This window comes from Grammomys surdaster, unplaced genomic scaffold (genome assembly GCF_004785775.1).
Source record: "Grammomys surdaster isolate TR1022 unplaced genomic scaffold, NIH_TR_1.0 125979, whole genome shotgun sequence".
NCBI classification, from domain to species: domain Eukaryota; kingdom Metazoa; phylum Chordata; class Mammalia; order Rodentia; family Muridae; genus Grammomys; species Grammomys surdaster.
In genome coordinates, this window is record NW_021620795.1 from 5,520,596 (window position 1) to 5,535,260 (window position 14,665).

At 39.8% G+C, this 14,665-nt stretch overlaps 1 protein-coding gene across 2 annotated transcripts in view; it reads left to right on the forward strand.

Moving 5' to 3' along the window:
* Positions 1-14,665, forward strand: part of Dcp1a (decapping mRNA 1A) — a 57,150-nt gene that overhangs the window by 11,513 nt on the left and 30,972 nt on the right. For both annotated transcript variants that reach the window (XM_028754105.1, XM_028754106.1), the window contains exon 4: positions 11,781-11,847. In XM_028754105.1, coding sequence (XP_028609938.1) covers positions 11,781-11,847 — 67 coding nt within the window. The remainder of the gene's footprint in view (positions 1-11,780; positions 11,848-14,665) is intronic.

A 14,665-nucleotide genomic window follows, 5' to 3' on the forward strand; every position in this document is an offset into this window, starting at 1 on the left:
ATGAAAGATTATTAGCCTTATGGTGCTAAAAGTCTGATCTGTCAGATGTGATGATATTTTGCATGTTTTTCCTAGTAATTTTTAATGACTATTTATCTATTAATTAGGAAAAATATGTGTTAATAGGTTTTCTCTTCTCAGTTCTAACCTTTAGCCAAAAGAGGAGTGAGTATTTATGTACTTTTATTAGACTGAAGACAGCCTTTCAGTTTGCCCCCACTCACCACCTTCCTCATTTTAAGACATTTTCTACTAATCCCAGTTGAACAAAGTTCTTTTCTGTTTCCAAAGAACACCTGGATCTGTCCTGATTCCGTCCTACCTGACACTTCTAAGCAGTAGCAGATCTGTGGTTTCTATAAACCACTATGAAAATAATCATATTTAGATAAAACCTAATCTGGAATTTATCCAGAGAATGTTAATGACATACAGCTACAGTGTTGTCTGTTACTCCTTAGCCTTTATAACAACAGTCAAGTCCCTGTAAATGTAGCCTCTAGGAACAAGTCAACTGTTTGACTCACCTGGAAAGGCCTGAGAGAAGTCCTCCATGCTTTCCACTGCACTTACAACTCTGCCTTTATACCGGGCATCAGTCTCCTGGGAGAGAGCACTTTTAATTAAAATCAGATCACTAGAAAATGTCGGAAGGTTCATTTCCACAGTGTTGAAAATACAGCTGCCACACAGAAAGTTTCAGTGAAGAAATGCTGTAGTGCTGCTGTTCCTGTCTTTCTCCTTGTCCTTTCTCAGTTCAAGGGCAATTCAGAACAGTAGAGATGGTAGGTGGCTGTTGGCATTTGGAACAGATCTTCAGACTTAAAGCACAGTGCAAGAAGTTTGCTTGCAAGATGAGTTTATAATTTATCAAGTCAAAAAATGTGAGTTCTACCTCCAGACTGAAAAAGGAATTTATAAACAATTAAAAAAGAGAGTCCGGCAGTTTGTTCGTTGTGCTTGCCCAGCTCAGCACAGTGCTGCTCATAGCCTGAAGAAAGGGAGGTGGTCTCACTCGCCGAAGCCTTCAGTTTGTACTATTCTGTAATCAGAAAGAAGAAAGGACCTGTGGCAGCTGCATTAGCCTGGCCTCCAGGACCAAGATAAGAAAAGAGCCTCCTCACTCTGCCACACTTCGAGATTGAAGAGGTAAAAACATCATGAGAATGTACAGGACTCAGACAGGAGCTGGCTCAGGCTGAGGTCAGACAGTGGGAAACTGTTGCTGTCTCATGTGCTGGCAGAACCACTCCAGACACCCTCTTACTAAGCTTTTGAATCCTTGAGATTTCAAAATGTTCAGAAGGGATTATTTTTATTAAGATTCACTACTGGCTTTTCCTTCCCTAAGGTATTTTTGTTGGGTAAAAGCAGCTTCTATCTTTGTGTTCCAGTATTATCTTAGTTGTAAGTCAGATAATTACATTGTTAATAAATACTCCTAATTTTTTCTTTTGTGAAGTAATAAAACAAAGTATAGTCACATATCTAGATGATAAAAATATATCAACATGTATATAGATTTAAGGTTGTATTTATATAAATGAAATTCATTACTGCTATAAAAATTGAAGCACAAAGTAACCACGAGCCCAAGAACTACAGCCCTGTGAGTGAGAAACAGCAACCTCAAGACGGAGCTCTGCATGCTCAGTGCCTGGGGCTCCAAACAGATCTCAGTTACAAAAAAAGTCACTATTTCCAGGCGTGGTCAGCTTTGTCTTTTGAGTTAAAGGAGAACACAGGATAAACATTTGCTATCAACATACAAACATTATGTTTGTTTCTTAAACACACAGACCCCTGGGTTATCATTATCATTATTATTACCCATTATTGTTGTTGTAAAGACTCATATATCCCAGGCTGGTCTTGAAATCTCTGTGTAACTAAGGATGACTCTGAATTAGTGATTCTCCTACCTAAACCTCCCAAGTGCTAGGTTTCCATACATGCACTACCATGGGGTCTGTGCAGTATTGGAAATAGAGCCAGGGCTGTGTGTATGCTAGGCACACACTCTATCAGCTGAACCACAGGCACATCCCCACATACCTGATTTCTATGACCATGTAGTACTAACATCACTGAAATTACTGATCTCAGCCAAATCCTGGGTAGGACATGCCCATCACCAATCGCACAGTACTCTTGAGGTCCCTTATATCCTATAGGTATTTGTGCTCACAACTCCGATTTGGATGATCTAGTAATAAACTAGTAAGAAAATGTATAGGAAAGCAGAAGTCAAGGGAGAAAGAGGTTTGTGTCTTAAACCATAATTAGACCTATATCCCAACATTCTAACTGTAGATTCCTGGAAGTCCTAAACAGAAATTTGTATCTATAGGTGCCAAATGTCACTTCCCACTCATTATCTTCCCATCCAGCATACTAAAATGGCAGATTGGTGGAACATAGAACAAGAAGATAGCCAGCAGGTGGTGGACATGCCCAGCATTGGGTCACACCCATAGTCATGCCTAGCTTGTGAGTGGCATTTGTAAGTCACATGGTTCAAGTCTTCCACTCAGTGTTCAGTAAATAAATCACACCGCTGAGATTTTAGGGTTGGGGCTCTTTCTCTGCCATGTTAGTGTGCATTGCTGTTCTGAGGTGACTGTCCTTTGGACCAAAAGGGGTAAGCCGCAGTACCACTATTGCCAGCCTTACTTGCAGATACAAAGCACCCTCTCGTCGTCTAAGTGTTCACAGCCTGCCAAGTATCTCTTGTTAGAATCAAAAGCCAGTCTGGCTTTGGCTCCGTACTGGGGTTGTCTGGTTTATTCTTCTCTGAAAGGAAATAATCTGTCAGCATAGAGACTGCTGTTTCTATAGCTGCAGTGTTCTATTTCTGATTATTAAAGTGTATTTGACTATATTGAAAGCCCACCTTCTTGTTTTTGTTTCCTGTTATAGGAAATCTTCATATCTGTAAGTCTCATTTATGTACATGTAAGTGTGTGTGCCTATGTGAGTTTGTGTGTGTGCATGTTTCTTTAGAAGTCAGAAGCTATTGGAGCCCCTGGAGCTGGAGGTGCAGACAGGTGTGAAAGTCTTAGGAACTGAATGCAGGTCCTCTGCAAAAGCAGTGTCTTTATCACTGAGTCAGTCTCTCCAGCCCTGCTTTACAGCTTTAGAACTATTTCCACTTTGGGAGTTGGTTTGTTCTTATTTTCACAGTTCTAGTAATTGAACTTGGGAAATCGATTAATCAAAAATATCCATCTCTGTCTCTCTTTCCTTTTCCCCCTCATCCCCCTTCCCCATGCTAGGCAAGTGCTGTCTCACTGAGCTACAGCTCCAACCTAGAAATTCATAGTTCTTTTTCTTTTCTTAATTCCTCCTTGTTGTTTAGTGTGTGCCTGGGGGGGGGGGTATGTGGGTAATAATGGCAGTCTAGCATGTGAGTCGGGGATTGGAGTTGGGTCATCAGGCTTGGGAACAAGTGCCCTTACTTCCTGGGCCATCTCTCCATCCCCCAGAAGTTTTATAACTCTTAACACTGCCGCTACAAGTCCTCCTTTTCTTCTTGTCTCTGTATGAAGAAAAGTACCAACCTCCTCAGATCCTTTTAGAAAATAGGTCAGGTATAAATGATCAGCAAAACAAGACAACAGATAGACAGGAGTGAGTCACAGAAGCTCTAGAACTCTGCAAGGTTTTGGCAAAGTCTCCACATTACTTGAATTCTCCTGATGTATGTACAGCTTAAATAAAGCTGAATAAAATTAATACCAAATTATAGTAAGTAGCTTGGCCCTCATACAGGGCTTTTTTGAAAAATAGAACATTTTCCTCATCAGCTCTTACGTTTTTCTCAATTTTAGATAATCCAATGCTTTTAACAGATTTTTTTGTGTTGTTGTTTTTGTTTGTTTTTTTCAGTTTCCAAAGGAAAGGGACCCCAGTTGAAAAGTAGGGTAAACACTTGATTGAGGATATTTTGCTCTTGATATTTTTCATGGAAGTACGATATTATTTTATACTCCCTACCTTTTCAGAAATTGCCATTGTGTATGACTGACTTGGGGCTAGCAGTCAAAATCTATGGTGGGTATCCACCAGCTAATTCCCTTTGATCTTGAGAAAAACCATCTGTGAAACAGGTACAAATCATTATTTGCTGTGGGAGAATAATACTGCATTGTCAAAAGCTTGAATCTTTTGTGAGACAGTTAATCAGAGGAGATTATTTCAGGACGTTTCAGCATGAATTGTTGGCACCATGTGTAGGACCTTTGAGTGTACGTATTCTCTTAAGAATACTTAACTTGGGTTTAGAGACAGGGTCCTCTGTGTCTCAGCTATCTGTCAGACTTATCTGGTTTTCCTCACTAGTGGCAGTGACAGGCTTAGTGGCAGCTCCTGAGCTTCTTGCCAGTTGCATGCACTGAGCTTTTGATATGTTGGCAGACAGCACTGATTCTTGGATGCGTCTCTGAACCTCTACAGGTCTGCTTCTGGCAGAATGGAGTGTGACTCTTATCCTTTGCCCATTAAGCTATCATTCTGGCCTCCTTATCTATGTTTCTTCTACAAACATGCCTTTGAAAGTGTTTGGTTCTTTTTTGTCAGTTTATTTTGACAATGGACAAGTATAGAAGCAAATGTCTTATTTCTAAATTACACGGGATTTCTTGAAAGAGGAAGGGTAACTTAAGTGAAAATTTGCCTTAAGTTGGCAGCTCTGGTGAAATTACTTTGGATTTCAATTTGAAATTCTTTCTAGTAGTTTAATGTGGAATTCCTGGCTCTTTAACCCAGAAAGAACTTTGTATCACTCTCCATACCTGATGCATTCCATATTATAAGTACTTTGTCAGCACTGCTGTTCACATGACTGTGTCCAGATGCAGATTATGTAGTATGTGGGAAGTGGAATCTTCTGTATCAGGGCTTTAGTGTTTTAGGTGTTCTGAGCCAAGGTTGGAAAGGGGGATATTTAAAGAAAGGCAATTGCCTGTAATTGCCATATATGGACTCTTTTGAAAGCCTTGATGTAATCTACATAATGTTGAGGTAAGATTTAGCTTCAAGACCCAGTAGTAGATATGTGGAATCGTTTTCTCTCTAACAAGGCAGCTTCTGTGTTCCTTCCATTGAGATGTCAGAGTTGTTCATTTATGTTACATAAAACATTTCGAGGTTCCTTGTTCATTGGAAGCACATGCAGTATTTTGAAATTCTGTGAATAGAATTTTTAAAACTGGGTCCCAGCATGGGAAGTGACCTTGCATGTCCAGGTACCATAAGGATCTGTGGCTACACAGGGTCTGAGTTTAGGGCAGTCTTAGTGTCATTGGAGTTTCCCATCCTAGAACATGGAAGACATTCTTGGTCTTGTTCTTCATTCATTAAATGAAGCCATTTGCTTACTCTGTTTATTCTTATAATTCACAGCAGTAACAGTAGAAAAATGCAGTTTAAAACCTTTATAAAAATTAAGCAGCAGTTTGTCAAATGATTTGACGTGAAGTCTTGCAGAAGTGGTCTTAATTCAGTATGCAACAAATAACTTGCCATCAAAATAATCTTTATTAATTGGCTTTATAGATTGATATATTCTTTTTTTAAGATTTCTTCATTTTATTTATATGAGTATACTGTAGCTGTCTTCAGACACACCAGAAGAGGGCATCATATCCCATTGCAGATGGTCGTGAGCCTCCATGTGGTTGCTGGAATTGAACTCAGGACCTCTGGAAGGGCAGCCAGTGCTCTTAACCACTGAGCCATCTCTCCAGCCCCTAGATTGATATATCCCAATATCTTTACAGGTGTTATTTAATATTTGTTTAAAGGGGGATTGAAAAAAAAACTTTATTAAAACTAAGATCTCTTTAAGTAGCCCAGGTTGGCTTCAAATTTGATCCTCCTGCCTCAGCCTCATGAGTAAATTATTAGGCACAGGCTTTGATTACACCTAGCTTTTAATAACATGTTTTTAAGTAAAGTTTGAGGCTAGCTTAGGGTAAGACCCTGTCTGAAAAAAAAAATTCACCACCACCACTCATTTCTAGTAATATACCATTTATTTGTCATTGTTGCATCCATGAGCAAAAGGAATTTTTTCATTGTCAAAAAAATGAATAAAATTTATTGAAGCCAGGTGTGATGACTCACACCTACTCACTGCTTGGGAAACAGAGGCAGGGGGATCAGAAGTTTGACACAGAAAGTGAATGTAGTAATTAAAAATACAAATTACAATTTCTCATGCTTATATTTATATTTTCTGAGTTTGTTGGCACATGTGCATGCCTTTGACCAGGGCCACATATATCTCATGCTAACTGCAAGCGCTCTATGTAACTGAAAACGGCCTTGGATTCATGACTTTCCTGCCTCCACCTCCCAGTGCTGGAACTGCAGGCATTCACTAGCACGCTTGGTTTTGTGTAGTGTTGGCAATCAAATCTAGGACTTTTCGAATACTAGGTCAGGCAAGCCAAGCACTCTGCCAACTGAGCTACACCTCGCGCTGCTTGCTTCTTTGGAGCATGGTCTTGCTGGTGTAGTTCAGTCTGGTCCCAAGTTTGTGATCCCCTCACTTCAGCCTCCCAGGTGCCAGGATTAGTTATGCATGCTACCATTCCCAGTTTCATGCTATCCTTTTAATATACAATTTTAACTTAACTTTTTTTTTCTTTGTATTTCTCTAGTCTTTAAAAATAATTGAAATTCACTACTTTGTCTGGGCAATGGTAATGAACACCTTTAGTCACAGGAGACAAAGGGAAGTGGATCTCTGAGTTCAATGCCACCCTGGTCTGCAGAATGAGTTGCAGAATACACAGCTACACAGAGAAGCTCTGTCACTACTCTTATTGCATTAAAAGTTTTATGGGGCTAGCAAGATGACTAAACATGAAAAGTTACTTGCTGCCAAGCCTCATGGGCCCGAGTTGGATCCCAGAACTCACGTGGTAGAAGTAGAGGACCAGCTCCCTGTAAGTTGTCCTTTGACCTCTATCTGCATGCTTTGACACAGACATAAATAATTGTAAATATACATGTGAATACAATTTAGTTTCAAGTTACTTTTAATGCAGTGAGATCTAGGTACCAGATGTGGGGTGGCAAGGCAGGTGGTCTAGGAATGCACCAGCCTGTGTTCTGGTCCTAAAACTATTTTTTTCTCTGGTCTATTAATAAGCCACATAGTTGTCCTCTTAGACTTCTGTTTTCCAACCACAAAAATGCGTAACACAATTTGAACAGTCCAGCAAATGATTTGTCTCGTATCAATAAACACAACTGTAAAACCTGGAAATGTTACAGAGCAATAGAGAACTCTGAAGGCTAGACAGAGGAAGGTGATAGGATGTGTGAGAAACGTACAGACCAACCCAGCAGGACGCTGTCTCTCACAGTCTTAACACAATGCAAGCCTGCCTAGCAACAGAAGGTAGCCCAGGTGGATTTGGCCTCCCATATATTGCATGGAACTTGCGCCAACACTGCTAAGGCAAGCCAACCAAACCTGGCAAGGATTGGAAGCTCTGCTGATAAGAAGTGACCACCAGGGAGGTATTTTCCCTCCCTCCAGGAAAAAATCAGGATGGGAATGGCAAGAGGGGCTTTGTTGGTTTTTTTGTTTGTTTGTTTTTTAATTTAATGATAGTTACCTGCCTTTCTGTGTGGCACTGAGAACCTACTAAATTCCTACTCCAAGAAATTAGAGACAGCCTAGTGTGCTGGCACATGCCTGTGATCTCAGCACTTGGGAAATAGAGGTTGGAGGATTAGGAGTTCAAGGCCACCCTGGGCTATAAGAGACTAAGTTATAAAAAAAAGAAGAAGAAAGACATAAAATCAACTCATAGCATACAAAAGGGAGAAAATTGTAAAGATGAGAATACAAATCAAATTGGAAAAAAAGCTTGTTCTATGAAAAAAAGCAATACAGTTAATAAACTGCTTAACAAAACTAAGGAGTACAGACACAAGTTTAGAGTTTGGAATAGTGTCAAATGCTTGTAAGTCCTGCAAAGAGGATCCTGAAACAGGAGGATCCTGAGTTCCAGGTAGCATAGGCTACAGAGTGAGGGCCAGTGTCAAAGAACAAAAGCAGATTTGTCTATTAGGGGAAAAAGATAAGACATTGCAAACCCTGCAGCTGTTAAGATACATGAGATTTTTATGAACAACTTTACATTCATCAAACTTTTAATGACTTAGGAGAAATGGAATAACTACTAAAAGCTCAAATGATGACACTCAACCAAGATAAAGTAAACAGCATGAATACTGCTGACCCACATTAAAGAAATTTTATTTGTAACTTACAGGTTCCTGAAAAAAAAGCTAGGCACAGTTTATTTTACTAGAAAATTCAAAAGAATTATTACTAATGTTAGTCTCTTCAGAAAGTGGGAAACAAAGGAATACTTCTTAAATATTTCTATAAGACCACTGTTACTCTAATACCAAAACAAAGACAAAACAAGAAAACTAAAAAAAAAAATCTATTTTTTACAAACGTAGATTCCATAGCCCTCTATTAAATACTAACATATCAAGTCCTTAGTATATTAAAAAGTGCCCAGGAAGCTCTAAGTTGGTTCAGTGTTCAAAGTCAGCGAGTGGAGACTGCCAAGTCAGTAAGCTAAAAAAGTAAGTAGCATATGGATTTTGTTATTGTTTTATTTTTGAGACTGGGCCTTGCACAAGATAGGCAAGTGTTCTAGAGTTTAGCAGTGTACCCAGCCCTCATGATCACAAGACTGTGGAGACAGACTGTCACCGACACTGGCACTACTGTGATGAGCCAAGAAAGAAAATACTATAGAACTCAGTCTGTCCCTAATTAAGTGATATCATTGTACATATACAACTCTGAGAGGGACAGAGGAGTTTGATAAAGTCTCAGGTATAAGATCAAGACAAAAAATGGATTGCAGGGCTAGGGATTGTATACAGTTAAAGTTCAAGGCTTTGGATGTAGTCCCTCAAACCACAGAAAACAAATTTATTGCATTTTTATGTACTGCCAACATGATAGGAACAAAAAAAAAAAAAAATTGCCTTAATCTGAGTTTGGTAGCACACACTTGCAGGAGGAGGGTCAAGAGTTTGAGGTCAGCCTGAGTACATCAGAAGACTATCTAAAAACCACTGAAACAACAAAACCCTATTAGATAAACAGATAAATAAATAAAAGTTTAGAAAAAATCTCCTTATACAGGTATTAGGAATTAAATTTTAACATAAATTTTTACATGAAAGGCTCTAAAAACTGAAACAGTCTTTGGTAGTTTGAAAAAATAGCCACCATAGACTCACAGGGAGTGATACTTTAGGAGGTCTGGCCTTGCTTGGATAGATATGGCTTTGTTGGAGGACGTGTATCACTTGGAAGGCTTTGAGGCCTCAGATGCTCAAGCCAAGCCAGTGGCTTATGGTATCTTTCTGCTGTCTGTCAGTCAAGATGTAGAACTTTTAGCTCTTTGTCCAGCACCTGCATGCTGCCATGCTTTCAGCCATGATGATAATGGACTAAACCTCTGAATTGTCCTGGCTTACAAACTAGTCCCAATTAAAATTTTTTATAGAGTTGTCTTGGTCATGGTGTCTCTTCACAGCATTAGAACACTGACTATGACTGTCTTAAAGTACATGGCAACTCTACTCTTTGGGTTTTTTTTGGTTTTTTTGGTTTTTTTTTTTTTTTTTTTTTTTTTTTTTGGTCTTTTGGAGACGGGGTTTCTCTGTGTAGCCCTGGCTGTCCTGGAACTCACTCTGTAGACCAGGCTGGCCTCGAACTCAGAAATCCACCTGCCTCTGGCTCCCAAGTGCTGGGACTAAAGGCGTGCGCCACCACTGCCCAGCAACTCTACTCATTATCTGTTGGGAGCCGACTCTTAGCCGAAAGCGGCTGTCATCTTTACAGCCATCTCGAACCATATACCCTGACAAGAGACTTGTTTTCAACAGCCTGCAATAGCTCAGCACACTCTGATAAACATCTTGTTACACTGTTTAGTGCCCCCAGCTGCAAGGTGCTCCTGGTATTCATGGTTACAAGGCATGTGGTTTCAGTTGAGCTTGTCCACGGGGGCGAGTCATGTGGTAAAGGGTATAAATACCCAGGATTTCCTTTCTATGTGTGAAAGGTGTGAGGAGGCTGAAGGAGTGAGGAGAATATAGAAGGAGTGAGGAGAATAAAGAAGAGACTTGAAGAGACTCCACCGGACTCTGTCTTGTATCTATCTTTTGCGTCTCTCGCCCCTTTTTCGCCCTTCCTCTGTCCCCACTCTCTCTCTTACTAGACCCTGGCCTGCGGACCAGAGCAGCAGAACTGGCCGGCCTTTACAAAGTAGCAGAACCGGCCATTACAAAAGAAACGGCTGTACAATTATTAAGGCCTATTTTATAACTATCCTACTCAAGACATTATAGAAATAGACAAATAAATGGGCATGAAAAAGTCCAGAAACAGATAAATACAAAAATTTCCACTGCTATTTACAAAGATAGAAAAGCTTCCTGGCTAGAGGGAAGCTGTTTCTAAGAGGGAAAAAAACAAACAAACAAACAAACCCAGGTGCATTAGATGATATGATGGTCAGTGCTTTGCCAGCCTGACAGGATCTAGTGTCACCTAGGAGACAAGCCTCTGGACATGCCCATGAGGAGTTAACCTAGATTAGGTTCATTGATGTGGAAAGACTTGCTCTAACTTCCAGACAAACAGAGTAGCTCCACAGTAGCACACAACATTTTGCTTCCTCCCTGTGGGCATAGTGAGCCCAGCTGCCTTAGCTCCTGGCCCAGTGATTTACCTCCAGGTGATGGACTGTATCCCTGGGGTCCTACATCACAGCAGTCAGTAGGCCTTCCTCAGCTGGGGGCTTTATGTATTTTGGCTTACATCTTCAGTATTTCTGCACACCATATCCAAAAACTGCTGTAATAGCTAATTTATATATTGTCATCTTTTATGATAAAAGTCATTTATCTTGCAACAACAATTTTTAAGTCTTTGGTTGTGTGGACCACCATACTAGGAATAAAAAAGGTGGCAAAAAACAGTGTGCCGGACTCACAGCTTGTGTGAGCAGTTGGTCAGTTGACAGCATGTGGAAACAGTTATTTCAAAACTTTCTCTTAAAACTTTTTCATTGTAGTTTAATTTTATTCTAGTTAAGGTTGAAGAAACTCACAAATTCTGCTTTTTTGTCTAGCCAGTAAACTTGGTTTTACTTTCTTGTTAGTTTGGAATTATCATCCATACTGATTGAATCTTAGTTTAATCAGCAGTCTTTCTTGATAATATGTAAGTAATAGTGCATTTGATATTTAGTGGCAGATTATGATGTTTAAAACTCTGTGGAGGGGGGAAGGTAGGGGCAGGGTCTGTGTATGTCTATGTTTTGTTTTAGGGAGTTTTTTTTACTGGGGATGACCCCAGCCCACTGAGTTATATATATTCCCAACAGACTTTTAAATTTTATTTTGTGACAGCCTTGCTTAGTTACCTAGGCTGGCCATGAACTAGCAGTCTTCCTGCCTCAGCCTCCAGAGTAGCTGGGATTATAGGCATATGTTACTGAGCCTCACTTGGTTTTTGTTATTAACATCTTGAGTGCTTTGCCTGTCCTGATTCTAACAGCTTTGGGGAAAGGTTCTGTGTTTCGTTTTATTCCTTTTATTTTTTTCTTTAGAGGGATTACTAATAATTGGAAGATCTGGTGGTGAGTCCTGTATTATATTGTTCATGTACTCAAACTTGAAAATTGTATGCTTATCTCTTTTCTTTTCCTTTGTTTTTCAAGTGTCAATATACAGTATCTGGTTTTATGACAAGAATGACTGTCACCGCATAGCAAAACTCATGGCTGAGTAAGTATATTCATAGATTAATGAGAGGTGAAACATTACTCTAACCCCAACTGCCCTTCAGTACTAATATCCCCCAGTTAATGTATATCATATTACTCTTAATTTCCTCTTTATTGCCAAAAGTTTGACAAAGGCAGATTTTATTTTTCTAAAATTACCTGTAATCAGTCCTATTAGTTCCAGTGTATTTACAATGTCTGTTCTCTTTTAATCTGTGTGTCTATACATTAGATTGATGTTTGTGATTATTACTTACAAATGTAAGGATATTTGTTTAATGATTTAATCTCAACAACATCTTTTTAGATGCTGTTATTAAATTTCCCTTTGTAGCACTTAGCCATTGTATCCAGTCCTACAGACAGTTCAGTTTAACAGGTACAGCTGCCTGATTGCCTGGCAAAGAATATGAGGTGTATCAGGACATAGCGTGACGGCCATATACAGTGATATACTAATCTCTACTGTGATGAGTGCTGCTGTGTTTGGTAGCTTGACACAGATTACATATCCTTTAGATGAACTTGGTTTAACAATCTCCCGCATATACAGTTAGTCTTCCAGAAGATATTTAAGACTAACAATCTTGAAATTTAGAAAATAATTTCCATTGAATTAATGATCTAAAGGATGGCTTTTTACTCCTGTGCTAGCCTGTAGAAGTTAGCTTTTGAGTGACCATAATGCAAGATTGCCCATCTGAATTCTGGGAGCCCAAAACACTGTTGTGCTAGGTGGGGCCTGGGATGATACAGAACTAGAGCAAAATGTGCAGTGGGCAGTCTGCTCTGGCATATATTGGCTTCCTCTTTAGTTTTTGCTTGAATCTGCAATGAACTCTTTTTACTCTCCTGCCAAGTCAAAATTCTGATACTCTCTTCAAGGTTTATATCTGTGTTTGGAGGAAAATAGTCTTGGTTCTTTTAACTTTTTAGTTAGTCATTCTGAAAGTATAATAGTTTAATCAGTAGCCTCAATTCTAGGTATGCCATACAAAGGCCAAATTATAACCCAGGTCTACTGGTGTGTCCTGATTGAATGTTAATCTTCTTGCTGTTCTGTCATCTGCTTTGGCTGTGCAAGGCAGACCAGGTGTGTTTACCACAAGCTGCACCTTCAGGACTTTGCTGCCTGTAAGGTGACAGTTTCTAGAGAGAGTGTTGGCTTTGTAGAAGCACACTTCCTTTTAAAACATTTTGTCTGTAAAGTTACACTACTTCTCAACAGTGGTGTTCATTTAATTTATGAAGATAAAGATTTATGCTGCTCATGGTTGTAGGTGTGGTATAGCTAGAAGTTCAGGAACATGGGCTGATATCTACAAAGGACCTTGGTGTATTATGGAGTGGAGCACATCACATGAGAGAACAAACATGCTGTCTCTGAGAGTCTATCTCGCAGAGAGAGCCATCAGTGCCTTCCTGGGGCACCTGCCTCATGACCTCAACCAAGGCATTTATTTGATACTTGCTTTTTTTGTTCTGTTTTGTTTTGAAAATGGGAGGAGCTTAGAAGACAACTAAAGGAGGAAAACTTTGGAATGTTTCAATAGATTGATGTTCTTCTGCCACATTAGAGCATGTAGGCCTGAATGAGAGAATATGTCTGTGTGAGCCCCGACAACTACTGAGGGAAAATCATCTTGAAGTGTTTTCTGGGGGCCTTGGTGGCACTGCAGATAATAACCTTCAGTGGTTATTGGCACTGAAGACTGAAAGCCCGTCTGAACAGCTGTGCTAATCCCTACAATAGGTATGGAAATAGAAGTGAGAAGTGAAGGAAATCACTAACAGTGGTTCTGGATGTCTCTAATCCCAGTGCTCAAGTACTGAGGTGAGAGGATTGTGAGTTTAAGATCAGCCTGGATGACAAGGCACATTCCAGCTACATAAAAAGGGAGTGGGAGAAGACCTTGTGTCGTTAAAGTGTGCGCAGTTGATAATGACCTTTTATATCTGAAGAGAATGCCTCACAAATGCCGCCACAAACTTTGGGATGAATGACCCTGGTCACCAAAGATTGAAGAAAAAGAAGGAGGAAAAAAATCTTTCATTATTATATATCTCCCTGCATACTCTATGTAACTCACAGTATCATCTCACTAAAAATGCTGCTAAAACTTTGCCATCTTACACATTTAAACAAGTGAGTTTGTGAAGATCAGGAGTAACGTACTGCTTGGCATGTTCCGACAACTACAATAGATAAAGCATGTCTGTCGGTCAGCCCTCATTCTTTTTTATATAGTTATTCTCATAACTCCTTTGATAGCCACTGTATAATAAAAATTCTTCAGCTCAAAGCTGAGAAGCCATGTAGGAAATTGCCTAAATTTACTAGATCTAAAATGTGCATGCTCTTTGGTCAATGACAGGATTCTAAACCTAACATTAAAACTTAGAATGTTTGCTCGGAAATGGCTGTATAAGCTTTGGAGAGCTTGTGAAAGCTGGTCTTATCCTTTTTTTTTTTAGTTTTTCGAAACAGGGTTTCTGGTGTAGTTCTGGCTGTCCTGGAGCTCACTCTGTAGACCAGGCTGGCCTCAAACTCAGAAATCCACCTGTCTCTGCCTCCCAAGTGCTGGGATTAAAGGCGTTTGCGACCACCACCCAGTGTTTTGTTTTTTGTTTTTTTAATCCCTTTTCTTACTGTCTGATGTGCATGTTTTGGGCTTTGAGAAGCCTTAGTTCCTCTTCAGTTGTTTTGAAGAGACCATGAGGAGGGCAATTTACATAAGGAAGAGTTTATTGAGGCTCACAGCTTCTAATGCTGAGCCCAGGACTGCCTGGGTTGGGAGCATGGTGGCAGACAGACATGG